The following is a 16,976-nucleotide window of genomic DNA, read 5'->3' on the forward strand; positions in this document are numbered from 1 at the left end:
TGAGGTGTCATATCCCAGTGAGGTCATTTCCTGACTTCAAAGCATTCATCTAAACTGCCTCAGTCAGCCCCAGTGGTTATAACCTGATGTTTCTTGCTAGAGACATTGATCTCTACTTATTCTACTTTTCAGCTGCTCCAGCCCGCAATGAGGAAAAGTCCAGGTCTGTCTGACTCTCTTTGGGCCTGGATCCTCCTTCTGAGCACATTGACTGGAAAAAGGTGGGGACATTTTTTTTTTAAATCTGCATGAAAATTTCTGTAACTTTCATTTATTTTATCAGGGGGAAGAAAATTATCCTCAGATGCATTTATGACTAAGGGAATTCAGAAAACTTAACTGCAATTTTTTCCAGCTAAGAATAAAGAGGAACAGTATAAAAAAAAAAACATTGTATTCGCATGTTAGAATACACCTAACAAGCCATTGTTAAGACACTTATTAATTCAACATTTAAGTCTTACCTTGAACTTTTCGCTGTTCAGCTGGAACTGAACTAAACATGTGTTTTCCTAATTCATAAAAAAGTTACCCAATTAATGGTTGCATACCATGTAAGCTGATTATGCAGCAAGAAAATTTCTAGCCAGTTGCAAAGATCACAGAGTAATTTTTGTATATATAGAAATGGAAAGTTTTAAATAATATCTGCAATTTGAAAATCATGTCTCTATAAATGTGTGTGCTTATCATGTTTTGAAATCGCTATCTCTATACCCAGTAAAGGTGGACTACATGAGACAAATATTTAAGAACTTGGGTAACATTGAATTTCCCCATTTAAATATACCTACTATAAAAACAAATTTTGGAAAACAATTACTAATTGTTTATTAAGCTTAAGCATAGTCAAAATATTTTTAATGAATCAATCAAGCATGGGAAATTAATATAGTAGAAACTACTTAATGACTGATTATTTCAGATTTTTCTTTATCTGATTTTATATTTTTTGTGTAGCCTATTCCTGTGGCCCATAAGAAAGTCAGACATAATATAAAAACATGAGTTTCTTCGAAATGGCAAGTGAACTCTAAAGAGTTAAAATAGGGAGATGCAATAGTCTAGGAAGACATTTTAGAATGAATTTAGAAAGATTTATTTTAATTCAGAAGTTGTCTGTTGTTGTTTTATTGTTATTGTGTATAGCAAACACTGACAGACATGCATTATTTTCAAATACCCTTAATGTGAGAAGTTAAATGTCTTTACTGCTTTTGAAAAATTATATGAAGTGTTACTATTGCAATGACCTGTAGATGGAGTTAGTGCACAGTGTTTTATTATATAGCGGTTCATATGGAATCAAAATCAGGTACTGAAACTGCCATTTCTCTTCAAAATATATATTCAGTTTAGGAAACACTACATTGGCAGGAGTGTTTAATATCAAATGAATAACCACCTAATTCCTAGGGTTTTTCTCTTGCAATTACAACTTGACATAGTAAGTTAGAAGTAAAGATGGAGAATCATTAAAAAATTACGTAAAAGAAAGATTTCCACTTCAGTTGGAAAGCAGAACTGGTTTTGGGGAAAAGGCAGTGGTCTCTTTGGGCATTTGTATTCCAATGCAAACAATTGGTGAAAACATTTGTAAGGTAAAACCAGGGAGAAAAGCATTTTTCTGAGTTTTATATAAGCTGTAAAAATTTACAGGGTTTAGATAAAGGTAATAAAAACTCCATGTTCTAAGGATTGTTTCAACAATTTAATTTTACTTCGTCAAGTTACCCCATCTCATGTTTTCCTTCTTCTTATTGTATTGCTTCTTCCTTAGAGCTCCCAATAAGGCCCTCCTCATAACTTAGGGTGTTCTAACATTTCTTTTCCATTTTTATCAAGATGACCTTCCAGTATCCTTGAAAGATGCATGCATGACAATTGATTTTGTGACAATGAGGTTTTTTTTTAAATAAATAATTGCATTCATAAAACTATTATTGCCTTACTGCTGTCATCTGCCAATGAGACATACTGGAAGACACTTAGCTTGTTGGAAATTTGATTTAAAAACCAGCAAGATGCTTAATTTTGCCAAAAGAGAGTAAGCTTTCAATCTGCATGGCATGAATGTTGAAATTAGGGGAATGAAAATTTGTTTCATAGAGGCACATTACATATATCCAATATTATGAATAGCCTTTAGTTTTAGTAATTTTATCAAATTAAAACTTCATCAAAAAAATAGCCATTGCATTTTGCCGATAGAAAATTAATTACCTGCAAAACAGTGTTTGTTTTTGAAATGATATTTTGATCATATTTCTTGCTGTTGTCAAGTAAGTGAATTCTGGTTTCAAATGTTACTATTTTTCTTATATTTATCAATAACATCAGCACACAGAAGTGCAGCACAAAGCATATTAAGTAGAAAGTATGGAAGTGATAGATTAGTGGCAGTTTCTTAGTTTACACCCTATATTCATTCTTTTTGTACTCAAGGTCAGAACTATGATTGAAATATATCAGTAAATGTGACCCATCCTAAGATAGGAAACACTTCTCTCAAAGGATTTCGGAGTTGTCATGCTAATCATCACATCAAATATGATTCAAGGAGCATAGATAGCAGTGTGATTGATGTAGGAAATACACGATTTTTGAACTGAGATCACTATGTGGTTAGAACGCAAAGACTAATAATGGTAAGGGATACAAACTACAACTGCAACTAGTAACACTTAAATATAAATAATTACTCCAATATAGAAGAAGAGAAATAAAATTTCAGACTAAAATTTGAAGAAAGCTAGATTCTATGCAAGGTTTTGCTCACAAATAGGTGTGCCTTCTTAAAGAAAACCCTAAAACTGTAAGACAGCTTAGTAAACCATAAATTAAGATTATTGAACTTGATCTTTCTAAAGATTCTTTTTACATCTTAGATTAGAAATAATAAAAATTAGTTGGTTGTGTGAATAGACAAATTTTAATAATTGGGTCATGAATCTTAAGAGGAATGGAAATTTGAACACTGATGTAAAAATAGAATTATCTAAGAAATAAGTTTTATCTATGTTTCTCATCTAAATCTCTTACAAGAACATCAAAAAAGAAAAAAAAAAAAAACAAACCCTGCCAAAACACAGATCTATAAGCAAGGGATGAAAGAAGGGATGCTGGTAGGTAAAAACTTAGGCTTTTGTTACATGTTAAATTTTAAAAAACATACACACAATTCTTTTGGTAACTTTTTTTAATTTGGAAAGAAGTTTTCCAGGTTTTTAAAAAACGTGCATTAGCATTCTTACTTGCTCAGAGAAGACATGCATGCAGCATAATACACATGTTGAGAATTCAAGAAGTAAACGGATAGAAGTCATTTCTTATGATTTTCCATTCACATTTAACGAATAAAAATTTAAAATAGCTTATAAACCATGAAGACAAATATAACTAAATGCCCAGAGTTTAAAAATAACATTCTTTTTTTACTTTGTGAAAAATAATTTTCAAGTTAGGATTCAGTAGAAAGCAAGGTAGAAAAAATGAGAAAGGTTTCATTTGGAAAGAGGTTTAGTAGTAATGTATAATGTAGCTATTGCTTCTCTTTATGGTTTTTCAGCTATGGCCAGCAGTCATTACAAGATGAACTTAAAGACAATACCACTGTCTTCACCAGGATTTTGGACAGACTCCTAGATGGTTATGACAATCGCCTGAGACCAGGATTGGGAGGTAGGTTGCATTTGCTGTATTTTTGTTTTAGAGAATAGCATGAAATCTTTACCATTACAGCCTTACTTTACCTCTAATAGTCAAATAATAAGGATGGTAACATGTAATTTAATGACGAATCTATTTTTAATTGATCACTCAATGTTATTCAAGTTACTGTGTAGTTTCATATCCATATGTAGTAAAAGGCAGACACGAACTTCTCATAATGACACGAAGGAGATGCTACATTTACATGATAGCACAGTACTTTCTGTGTAATTATTTTATTATGTAGGTAAAAACTGGGATAGTATTCTCTCTTCCAGCACAAAGACTGCAGCTATCTCACCTGGTACTGCTATGTCTGCATTGAATTCCAACAGGGGTATCTTTGATTCTATTGATTCAAACATTTATTTGGGAATATTACATATTGATCCACTATTATGTGTTAAATTGCCACCACCTCTAGGATAATAGAGGAAGGGGATGGCAGTGTTGTAGTTTAACTGTGCATTTGAACTTATACCCTAATTTTCTGCAGTACAATTTTATTTTTCTTGGTTTATCCATTACTCGGTTATATTGATACATTTCTGCTTGGGAAGAACACAACACTTAATAACACAATATGTATAACAATAAGAGTAAATAGTTATAGGAATGGCACGCATTTGAATAACACTTGAATAAGATAATCAAAGTATCTTATTTGTTAAAGACTAATAAAGCCAAATCAAAATATTGATCTCCGAGTAAAACAACTGAAGCAAGGAAATAAACTATCGTTCAAAGTCACACAGAAAACCAAGGTTAAAATCCATGATTCTCAACTATAGCTGACACTGAACCTTTCCTACAGCGTTTGTAGAAACTATTTAATAGCAATATTTAAATAGTAATCAAATGGCAATATTAAGAAGGCCACCTCTTCTTCATCTAGACAGCACAGATAAGCAAAGAATAAAAAGCTTACAAATTTAAGCAATGATTTTATGATTAAATGGTTGCATGGATTTACAGCCACTTTTTAAGAAATATTTTGCATAGTGTAATGACATGAATGTGCTTATAGGTCTATTTTGAAGCTGCCAAGTGTCATTAGTGTCTCAGAAGTTTAAGGGGAACTGCCTTGTGAAAGACACAACCCAAATATATGTCAAATGTCTTACCAGGTGTCCTTTCTAATCAATTTCAAACATTCATTTTAGGACATACTATACAAATTTCCTCAGGTTTAGACTTCAGTAAGTATTCATTTAAGTTTTTAGAAAAAAATTATTTAGGTCTAAATAGAGTGGTCACAAAAGGGGAGCCTAATTGTATACATGATATGTCAAAATATTGCTTGTGTACCTTTAAACATCTCAATTGGCTTCACAAGTTTTTCTTGATTTATAAAATTTGCAATAAATTACAAAACTAGCTAGATGAAGAACATACAAAAAGAAGAAATAGCCAGGCTAGTGTTATGAATTTTACGTAGAAAACTTTTGAAAATATTGATTGGATTGATCTGATCACTTTACTGAATCTCCTTCCTGCCCTATGATATGATTCCCTAAAAAATCAGCAGAATTTTACAATATATTTTAATACTTTCTCTTCATTCTAGTTCAGAAAATTCTATTTAATATTTTGACTTGTAAATATGAATATTATCTGACAGATTTGTGCATAGTCTTCAATTTATTAAATGTTTACATACAAACTTTTAAAATACTACCCATGTGGATATATTATTATTCAGAGAACAAGTAACAAGCTGTGAGTGTTCATTTCCAACTAATTGTATATAATAACTCTTTAATAAATATACACATAACCCTTTCATCAAATATTGTTTTAGCAGATATCACTTTAACTAATTTTTATATGCACTCCTAGACCCTGAAGAGCCATAGACCCTGAAAAGATATAGATTAGACTAAGAGTATATTGAAAAGCTAATTCTCAATACTGGTGATTTGCTTACAAGAATAACTATGCTAATTCATACTGCCACATTGCTATTTTTGTAGAATCTACTTTTATCATCTATTTAATCCCAGAAAATAACAAAAAATAGATATGTATTTAAAGAGCAAAAATAGTAGTTTTCCAAGTATAGACATGCCATCTTCCTTTTAGTGAAATGAACTTAATATGCTATAATAATCTCAGGACTTGAGAAAATTAACAGTGGATGTGCTTTAATCTTTAGTAAGATTATTTTTTCTGATATTTCTGATTTCTGGTAACAGTAAGTTTTGAGATTATGATAGAACTTAGAGCAAACAAAAAAGTAGCTCAAATATTTTATCTGTTTTTACTCTAAACATCCTGTTGGAATGTGGTACACTTAAATGTGATGAATTTGAGATTTATGAAAAAACTTTGATACTGACTAAACGGATTTTTAAAATTCTTTTTGGGATTTTTTTTAATCCTTAAGGAATAAAATGGCACGTGTTTACAACGTGTATCTACAGAATCATCAATATTTTAAAGTGCATTTAGAGAAGGTATCTGTAATTAGAGAACTACAGTTTAAAATACTAAGTGTAGCTTTAAGATATCTTGAGAAATATAACCAGCTGTAGACTTAGAGAAACACGATAATACCATGAATGCTGGATGCTATTAAGTTGATATTATTGTGTATTTTTAAAATTTTTGCATATTCAAAGTATTTAATTTCATTCCTTTACATAAATTTTTGCTACTTTCAGTATGATGTGCATTCCAGTAGCTCTCCATTGCAAAGCAGGCCCTCTCCTTTAACTTATTTTTTTACAGGAGCCATTTGCCTTCAGATAAAAAGACTATGTAAAGGAAATATGTGAGATTATCATTATCTTATAAGATAGTAAAAGTTTTAGTAATTTTATTAGCATAGCTAAAATAATTTCCTCTTGCAAGATAAAGATGCCACTGGCTTCTGTCTTATAACAAAATCTTGTTTTATGAAAGTAACAACATTATGCAAAAGGCAGAGATTTTGCTTCTGAATGTCATCAGAAAATAGAAAAATGTGATAAGCTAAGACTTGAGGCTAATACAAGAAACTCTTTTGCAAATTCATCATGACCTGTTTTTTTAGAAACACACACTGCATCAGAAGGTGTAGCACTGCTCTTAGTAGATATATACCTTGGGTTCAATAACTAGAAATGAAATCTATAACTTGGTTAATCTAGATGACAGGAAACAGTTTGCAAATATTGTAAAACTATTTTCAAAGGCTGACTTTTCAGGGATAAGATTAATCATGAGAAACTGCAAATAAAAAGATGACTAATAAAGAGAAATCTCTAGGAAGGTATTTTTAAAGGTAGGAGAGCTACAGAGGATTAGAATATGTGGAATTCTAAAAATGTAATATAATCTATTTGGGATGGAAAGAGAAAAGTAAGTTAGCTATGTTCATAATTTATGTACAATGTCAGTGAAGAAACATTTAAATAGACTTGAGTTAAAATAATCCATATCCAGAAAACACAAATAAAAATTATTAGTAATTGCAAAATTCATTCTTGTCTATAATCTCTTTGGTGGCAAGATGTGGGGGGCTGCTTATTTCTTGCAACTAGAAGCTGAGTAATGTTTTTGAAATAATTCTTACCTAAAGCATGGTCAGTGTAGAATAATAAAATAAGGGAAAAAGGAAAAAAGTCAGAAAAATGGAAAAAGAAGAAATAAAAAGTTAAAAAAAGGAAAGAAAAGCAAAAGAGGATAGAAAATAAAAAGAAAACAGAGAGGAGTGAGAGGAATTGAGGAAGCAAAAGACAGCAACAAAGAGGAAATGATAAAGGAGAGGAATTGATCTCATGAGCCTGGGAAGACTCAAGTGTCCCTTGATCAATTTATCTGGCTCTTTTAGTTTTAAATCAGGATGAAACCAAAATTTTTCTAGGAAATTCATTTGCCCAAGTTTTTTCCTCTTTGCCTGTATTACAATAAACGAAGGAATCCTGGATGTTCTCCAGCTTCCTAAAATATTAAATACTGCTCCTACTGAACTGCACCCATATGCATGAAATTTCAGTCACTTTCATATTGGCTTCCCCTGCACTTTGGGTGTGGAACAAAAATAATCCATAAACAGAGATATGAAGCTGAATTTTGAAGGAAGATAATAAGGCTTTTATGGATATTTAATACTCTTCAAGTTATATGTTTCTCCTCCCTTTTGCCCCACCATATATACAGGCTACACTTTATTTATGATAAGCCAAAATCCCAGTTGAGCCCCACTGACTTACAGTTTATCACCAAGAGGCCATGTAACCAAGCTAAGGGTTTCTCCTTCTCCTGTGCACATACTCATTTTCACCCATCTAACTTACAAAAGACATTTTATTCTATGAACACATTCACTTCACTTCTTGGAAAACAAATTAGGGCAGATACTTCTTTAACTAGAACACAAACATGATCTAGCTGAAGAAATGAGGTCTTAAAGGAAAGAATTTCAGAAGAAAGAACTTTTCAGTGTCTCTCTCCCTAACTACCATTAGGTAGTTCCTGGAAACATTGTTATAATGATGTACATCAGTCTTAAACTTAATATCCATGTATGATATCATGGATGATAAATGCCTCTCAAAGGTTTTGTCATCAAACCACATAGGTAAAGACAGCAAAGGAAACAGAGAAGGATGTGTATTCCTAAAACGACAAACCCTGAGAGAAGAGTGGAGAGGTAGATGTAGAGAAGTAAAACTGCAGCTAGAGAATAGACTATCTTTATTCCTGCTATACTTTTAACAGAAATTTAGTTAACATATTCTTTTTTTTTCTGTAAGTGTTGTAGGTTTGGATTTTTTGGTTTCGTGGGTTTTGTTTTGTTTTCATTTTTAGATTTTCTTTGACAGTATCAAGTAACAAAGCGTTTGTAACTGGAGCTATGTTTGAACGTATTTAAACACCAACATATTATTTAAAAGAATCATTTATTCCTCAAAGCAGACTTTCTTTTTATTATCATATCTTTTCTGATCTTGAATTATATATGCCAGTAGGAAACCTTAAGACTAACCTTTAGCCTAATTATTTCAAGATCTCAGCTTTAAGATGTAAAAATTCCCACCTCCTAATGCAAGGCAACTGGGTAAGAAATTCCCTACAGTTGGCAAAATGTTTTTGGCTTCTTAGGGAATTGACTTGAGTCTTGGGTTCCATTCCTTTACATAAATATAAGAAAAAGTGGCAAACTAAGAGTGCTCTAAAAAGAACAAATTATTTTTTGTACAACTTTGTAAAGTTTAGAAGACCCAAGGATAGGGAAAGCAGCATAGTTTAATTCTTTTAAAATTCAACTTCAATCTAGCTCAAGATAATAAGATGTCTGATATGCATGTGATCTTTTATATTGTTAATATGCCATCTAACATTGAGATTAGAGAGAATCATTTTGTTCATGTTCAACTAATGTTAAAATGCCTATTTTGTATTTATATTTAAAAACTCAAAAACAGGACAAAATAATTTCTGTCACAATATGATAGCATTAGGTAGAATAAAAAGTCTAAATTACTGACAATTTCCAAAAAAAATAAATAAATAAAAGAAGGTTAAGTTTGTGCAATCCCTTGCTGTTGTATTTACTTTACCAGAGAATAGCCTTTAGTACTATGTTTTGAAATTCTACTCTGGAATCCTTCCTTTTGAATTTGCTGTCATTTTCTCTGTTGCTTTTAATGCAAGGTGTGGAGCAGATGCTCAGAGTTTGGCAAAATGAAGTTCATTTCCACAGAAATGCTATATCTTAACAGTTCATAACTCAGCTAAATTTCAGAGAAAATATAGTTACCAAAATCCCAGGAGGAACTGTTAAAACGTACAGAGAATACCTTTTAACATTTACTGGCTGAGATCTACCATCAGCTCATGGAGCCAGCTTGTCTGTTGAATCTAACCTAAATACCCAAAAGAATGTTCTAGCATGTTTAGAAAACTTCATACTCTCATCTTTTCTGTTGTATGTAAACTATCTACCCGATCAGTGCCAATATTTTCCTGAGATTAAGTGAAGCCACTGCAGTGTTTGTCTTTGTGCCTACCTTATTTCACTTAGCACAATCACTTCCTGTTGCACCCATGTTACAAGTTCTCACTTATTTGTGAGATCTAAAATGAAAGCAATTAAACTCATAGGGACAGAGAGTAAAAGGATGGTAATCAGACCCGGTAGTACCCTACCGGGTACTGGGGGGAGGGAGGTGAGGATGGTTAATGGGTACAAATACTAGGAAGAATGAGTAAGACCTAGTATTTAATAGCACAACACAGTAACTATGGTCAATAATAACGTAACTGGACATTTTAAAAATAACTAAAAGAGTATAATTAGATTGTTTTAACACAAATAATAAATGCTTGAGGGGATGGATGTGATTATTCAGCATTGCATGCCTGTATCAAAACATCTCATGTACCACATAAATAAATACACTCACTATGTATCCACAAATATGAAAAGTGAAAACATTTTTAAAAAGTCAACCACTGCAACTATGTCCAAATTATAAAGGGCATTGGTAAACAGCAATGGTTTATTTTCGTTGTGTAGTTACTCTTGACCCTTTTTATAGTTTCCATTTCCCATGTTGATTCTAGTACCAATGTGGGATTTTAAAAAATATTGTCTATAGATCATTGCTTTTTTTTCTGGCAGAATCAGAATTCTAAATTTGAAAACTAATATAGTGTTCCTGAGATGAGAATCTTGTTTGCTATATGTCACCTATGGCCATCTTTGGAAAACTTAAGAGAAAGCAAGTCCCTAAGAAATGACATGTGTCTGTAAGATTGTTAATAGTATTATTCTGGCATAACTAAAATGCTACCCTGAGAGTGGGAAATAGGATGACTGACAGCTATCGCAGTTTGTACAATTTTGATCAAGACTTATATGGATTATACATTGCACGCTTGTGTCCAAACATCTCATGTACTCCACAAATGCATACACCTATTATGTACTCAGAAGAACTAAAAATTATAAAAATTTTAAAAAGACTTCTACTGGCCAGGAGAAACCCATTTCTCCAACAGCAAAATGCACATTCTCTAAAGTTTAGCTCTCTCTCAATAGAAACTGCTCAGATTACAGTATAAGGAGGGAATTTATCAGTGGAAATAAGATAAATAGGTCCTACAACAATACTGACCTTTCTTTCTAGGAAACGTTTGTATCACTTGGGTTCTCGGAATCCCGAAACACCAAAGAATCAAGGATTGGTCAAACACCTTGAAATTTGAGTGTCTACCCCTATATCTAGATTCAGTAGCTGAAAACAGCCACAGTTAAGTAGCTCTACATAACAACTAGGGAAAAAGTTCCCAGTTTTTCTGAGGTGTTAATTGAATGGAGATGAAGGACAGGGGACAAAAATGGTGCCCAAATCATTCAGGTCAGCAGGGAGCTGGAATATTGCCTTATCCAGGAGTATACATTGATGTTTATGTAGGAGCCCAGGATATTTTTCAATTTCCAAACAGGACCATTTTAAAGCAGGGTTTTGAGCTACATTTTATTATAATGACTAATGTTAATCCATTTAGTCTCCACGTAGTGCCTACCTCTGTGAATCAATAGACACAAAACAGGTTAAGTAAGGTAATAGGCCTCCTTCATCAGTGTGAACCCATATAACTGGGTCTAGTGAATATTACTCTGAGTTCCTCAGTAGACAGCATTTCCAGGAAAAATATGGCCAATGCCATATTAAATAAATGGTTATGATAGCCTTACTAATAAAACACCACCTACAATTTTTCATTATTCATTTCCTCCTCCATTTTTTTTTTATTACAGTCACTTTTGCAATTCACTATTTACACAGCATCAGCTATCTTCTTAGATGGCAAGTAATATCATTTCATTTCATTACCCAAAGGCTTCCTACTGCATTAAAATAAAGGTCAACTGCTAGCTGAAATGCACAGGGCTGTTCAGATATGGTCCCATTCACCTCTAGATTGTCATCTTGTACCAAGATCATCAGCATCACCAGGCTTCAGTTATACTGGACTTTCTGTTTCTTAAACATAACACGTTTATTTTCACCTCAGATCCTTTGCCTGCTTCTTTTTTTTCCCCCTTCTCCTTAACGTATTTTCCTGGATCTGGATGTTATTAAGTTTTTCCCATCTTTAAAGTCTCGGTTCAAGTTTTATCTCTTCCAAAGACATTTTTTTCAGAGCATTTATAATCAGAATTTAATTAGCAAAATTTGTATATATGTGTTTGTGCATAATTATATAGGCACTTACATCTCTATCTATCTCCTATTCTATCTAAAATATGTTTTTCCTAAAATCAGTGTGAGTTTTGCTACAGAGGAACAGAGGCATTTTCACTTTTACTCATCATTGTATTACTGTTACCTAGAATAGTGCCTAAGTGGCACATAGAAAATGTATTTATTGACTAAATTAATGTACCCAACATTAATTTATTGACTAAATTAATGCCTCTCAAAGTGTTTTTGGCACCAAAGTGTTATTTGAACTTCACTCCAATGCTATGTAGTCATTTGAGCAGGTATTATTTCTTCATTCAAAATGTAAGAATAGAGACTCAGAGAGATTATAGGATTGTACCTAAAATCACACAGCTTGTTCTCGAGAAAAATCAGAGTTTAAATCTGAGTGTTTAGATGCTTAATCTAACGTGCTTACTGCTTATTTTACTACTCTGGTTTTCTCGTTTTTGCCTCCAGTTCTTATCTCATATTTTTGAATTACCGATTCAAAATGTATGTTATTTCAAAACTTATCAGCAGGATATCAACATTGTAGAAAATTCCCAGGAAAAAACAGTTTAACTGCTGTCTGGGAGTTAGGGAATATATTTATATATGTTTATACATGTATAGTGTGTATATACATATGTATAAACACAAATGTATGTGTCTTACACATTGAAGGGTGTGCTTGTTTAAAGACTGAGTTTAATAGATTTATCACCAAATTCTTCACTTATGTTGAATGTATTATTTTGAGATATCTCTAACTGCAGTAACAACCATCATCATCATAATTCTTTTTAAATAACTTCATTCAATGATTTTCCCTAGAAAACTTGCACAGGTATATACATTTTTCCTTAAAGAATATTTTGGGTTGGGTGCACAGGTTTATGTCTGTAATCCCAGCACCCTTGGAAGCTGAGCCTGGAAGATAATTTGAGCCCAGGAGTTCAAGACCAGCCTTGCCTCTATTTTTAAAAAATAGCTGGGCATGGTGGTGCTGCCTTTTGTCCCAGCTACTCAGGAAGATGAGGTGAAAGGATCACTTGAGCCCAGGAGGTTGAGGCTGCAGTGAGCCAGAAGTCACTGCACTATAGCCCAGGAAACAGAACGAGACCCTCTTTCAAAAACCAGAGTGTTTTGACTTTCTTTTTTACGTATGACATGGAAGAACTATTGTGAATAAAATATTCTTAAAACTCTTTGATTAATTATCTCTTTGAACATTCTTCCAACCATGTTATTTTAATTGATTTTCATTTTCAGACAATTTCCTAGTTATATTGATAGCTCACTCATATTTAGCTTTGACTAGGTGTATAATAATTTTAGATAGACTTTCTTAGAAGTTTCTGACTTGTGTTGTATGCTCTTAGAATATAATTGAAGCATAAAAAATTTGTTGACTTTTCTTCATGTGATCTGCAGAAAGTCCTTAGGTACTTTTCAGCTATTTCTAATAGCATTTTAGAATATGGTGCTTAGTCAATAACTTCTGGTATTAGAGCACATGATTTAGATTCTAATGTTCCTCGAGTCATAAATAATTATACTCTGTGGGATCTCATTGGGAAGAAGGGCTAAGATGATTAAATTTTTTCAGCACTTGAAGAAAAAGAAGGTTCCTGAAGAATTCCCCTAGATCTCAGTCAAAACACACACACACACACACACACACACACACACACACACGCACACATTTTCCATTTGAGCCTGGTCATGGGGCTAAAGGTCATAATTTCAACCCACCTTTTCTTGGACAAAGAAAGAGAGTTAACTATGTCTCTATTTTTAATTCGGCTGAACTTGATTTGCAACAAGGCCCTTTCTTAAGCCTTTGTACTTGGGATTATAAACCTTCTATCCTGAAGAAGAATGACTTCATAAACCACTTGGAGAATTCCAGGTGAACTCTCGTGAAATATATAGTTTTAGTTTAGGAAAACTGTCCCTTGTCATTGAAAATATACTGGACTAAGTGAGGATGTGGTTTGAGGAAAATCATTAAGTATATATTTGAATAGAAAGTGGATGTGTTAGGTCATTCTTGAATTGCTATGAAGAAATAACTGAGACTAGGGTAATTTATAAAGAAAGAGATTTTATTGGCTCACAATTCTGCAGGCTGTACAAGCATGGCACTGCATCTGCTTGGCTTTTGATGTGGGCTTCAGGAAGTTCCAATCATGGCAGAAGGTGAAAGGGGAACAGATGTATCACATAGCAAAAGCCGGAGTAAGAGAGAGAGAGAGTGTGTTGTGGCGGGTGGGGGGTGGTGCGTTGAAGGGATGCCACACACTTTAAAATGACCAGATCTCATGTGAACTCAGAGAGAGAGAGCTCACTTATCACCAAGAAGATGGCCAAAGCCATTCATGGGGATCCACCCCCAAAATCCAAACACCTTTCACCATCCCCCACCTCCAAAATTTGGGATTACAGGTCAGCATGAGATTTGGGTGGGACACATGTCCAAACCGTATCTCAGTGGATTTATGTGAATGGTGGCATTCCAGGGAATTTCCTTTGTTTTCATATCTTTCTGAGTTTTCTAAACTTATATTATGAAGGTTTTTTTTTCCTAAGAACATAATGTATTATATTGTTATATAGCCTCAAGCACACCCTAAAGCTTTTGTAATATCTTAGAGCAGAAGTCTCAAATAATTTGGGGAAACAGGGTTAACAAGGTCGACCACATTTATTTAAGACGTGATTTCTCAGAGACATTAGGTTGTTAATGTTTTCAACAGCATTAGATAATTACCAGAGTTTTCCAGCCACATAAACTTTTTTTTCCACTGGACACTTGCTATAAACTGATTACAAATCAAATTAAAGAGAATTTCTTGGGTATGTGGCAAAGGAGACATATTAGAGGAGGAAATGGATGAAAAGTGGTTGTTTTCATCCTTGGTTGTGTTCATCCCCTTTTCAAATTATTCTAATGCCCCAAGTTCTAGTTAGTATGCAGAATATCATTACTCTCTGCTTCTTCCTCTTCTTAGGTCTCCACTCCCCTCTTCCATTTAGTAGTTTGTCACTGCAATCTCCCACAGGCAAATTTCAGTATTGAGGTATGCTTGAGGTGTATATAATAATATAATATATTATGTTGTTAAAAAAAGAAACCTTCAAAATATGTTTAGAAAAATCATAAAGATATGAAAACAAGGAAAATTCCCAGGAATGCCACAAATCTTGCAAGATAAGGCCTAGGGATTGAGAGTATACATGGAGGAGAAAAAAAAAATACAGAGCAAAAATCAGGAACTCCTGAAGGATACACGGAAGGTTAGCATTCATGGTGAGAAGGTCTCCCAAGAGACTCATGTGGGGACACCCAGTCAGGGCACTTGTCTAGTGATGTTGGAATGGTAAGCATTGGGAAGTCTCAGAGGCAAGTGTCTAGTAGAAAATAAGATAAAATAACTGAAGATGGTGAACTGGTATGGTAAATAAGTTTAGGAGAAATGATAAATGAAATATTAAAGAAATAGACTCTCAACATGTGGTTGTAGTCATATATGTGAATTTATTTCCTTTTTTACCTTATCTTTTTTTTTCTTATTTTTTTATTGCATTTTAGGTTTTGGGGTACATGTGCAGAGCATGCAATACAGTTGCATAGGTACACACATGGCAGTGTGTTCTGTTTGCTTTCACCCCTTCACCCACATTTGGCGTTTCTCCCCAGGCTATCCCTCCCCACCTCCCCCTCCCACTGGCCCTCCCCTTTTCCCCCCAATAGACCCCAGTGTTTAGTACTCCCCTCTCTGTGTCCATGTGTTCTCATTTTTCATCACCCGCCGATGAGTGAGAATATGCGGTGTTTCATTTTCTGTTCTTGTGTCAGTTTGCTGAGAATGATGTTCTCCAGATTCATCCATGTCCCTACAAACGACACGAACTCATCATTTCTGATTGCTGCATAATATTCCATGGTGTATATGTGCCACATTTTCCCAATCCAGTCTATCATCAATGGGCATTTGGGTTGATTCCAGGTCTTTGCTATTGTAAACAGTGCTGCAATAAACATTCGTGTGCATGTGTCCTTATAGTAGAATGATTTATAGTCCTTTGGGTATATGCCCAGTAATGGGATTGCTGGGTCAAATGGAATTTCTATTTCTAAAGCCTTGAGGAATCGCCACACCGTCTTCCACAATGGTTGGACTAATTTACACTCCCACCAACAGTGTAAAAGTGTTCCTTTTTCTCCACATCCTCTCCAGCATCTGTTGTCTCCAGATTTTTTAATGATCGCCATTCTAACTGGCATGAGATGTTATCTCAATGTGATTTTGATTTGCATCTCTCTGATGACCAGTGACGATGAGCATTTTTTCATATGATTGTTGGCCTCATATATGTCTTCTTTCGTAAAGTGTCGGTTCATATCCTTTGCCCACTTTTGAATGGGCTTGTTTGTTTTTTTCTTGTAAATCTGTTTGAGTTCTTTGTAAATTCTGGATATCAGCCCTTACCTTATCTTTAAATGGCACAGTAACAATTATACATGGCTATATGTGGATGTAAATTGAACTATGTCTTGTACTGTATTTTATTGGTACAATAATCTTTATAAACACACTTTTAAGCCTTTTAATTAGTTTATTATTCAGCATGGTAATCTACTAGCAATCTTAAAATAACAGAGAGAAAGGCCCATTATTTGCCAAGTGCTCACCTTTCTCCTTCAGGGCTTTTTATTATGCTAAATATTACAGTTTGGTGGCTTCTAATACCTTTGGTAAATCAATTTTGTAAAGCTAGGGACCTTATGGAATTACCTTAAAGTGTAGATATTATGCTCTTCCCATACTTAAGAATTACATAATAGTGATAAAGGACTCCCGGAGAGCTGACCTTGGCTGCTGAGTATGTGCAAGTGGGCAGACAAGGATTGACAGATATTCCCTAAATGAACATGCATCTCAAAAATAAAAGTAATTATATATTAATAAAAATTAACATTTTAATTATTCCATATATTACTAAGTTTGATAAAATATTCATTGTAATTCTTAAACTTTGTTATATAAGCAGAACCAAAGTTGAACCTTGGAAACA

General features: G+C 33.5%; 1 protein-coding gene across 1 annotated transcript in view; it reads left to right on the plus strand.

The window, feature by feature from the left end:
- GABRA1 (gamma-aminobutyric acid type A receptor subunit alpha1) overlaps positions 1-16,976 on the plus strand; it is a 57,040-nt gene that overhangs the window by 2,504 nt on the left and 37,560 nt on the right. Inside the window, exons 2-3 of the mRNA XM_035284358.3 lie at positions 133-221; positions 3,569-3,681. Of these exons, the coding sequence (XP_035140249.1) occupies positions 148-221; positions 3,569-3,681 (187 nt within the window). The 5' untranslated portion in view covers positions 133-147. The remainder of the gene's footprint in view (positions 1-132; positions 222-3,568; positions 3,682-16,976) is intronic.

The sequence above is a fragment of the Callithrix jacchus genome, chromosome 2, assembly GCF_049354715.1.
Source record: "Callithrix jacchus isolate 240 chromosome 2, calJac240_pri, whole genome shotgun sequence".
Taxonomy (NCBI): domain Eukaryota; kingdom Metazoa; phylum Chordata; class Mammalia; order Primates; family Cebidae; genus Callithrix; species Callithrix jacchus.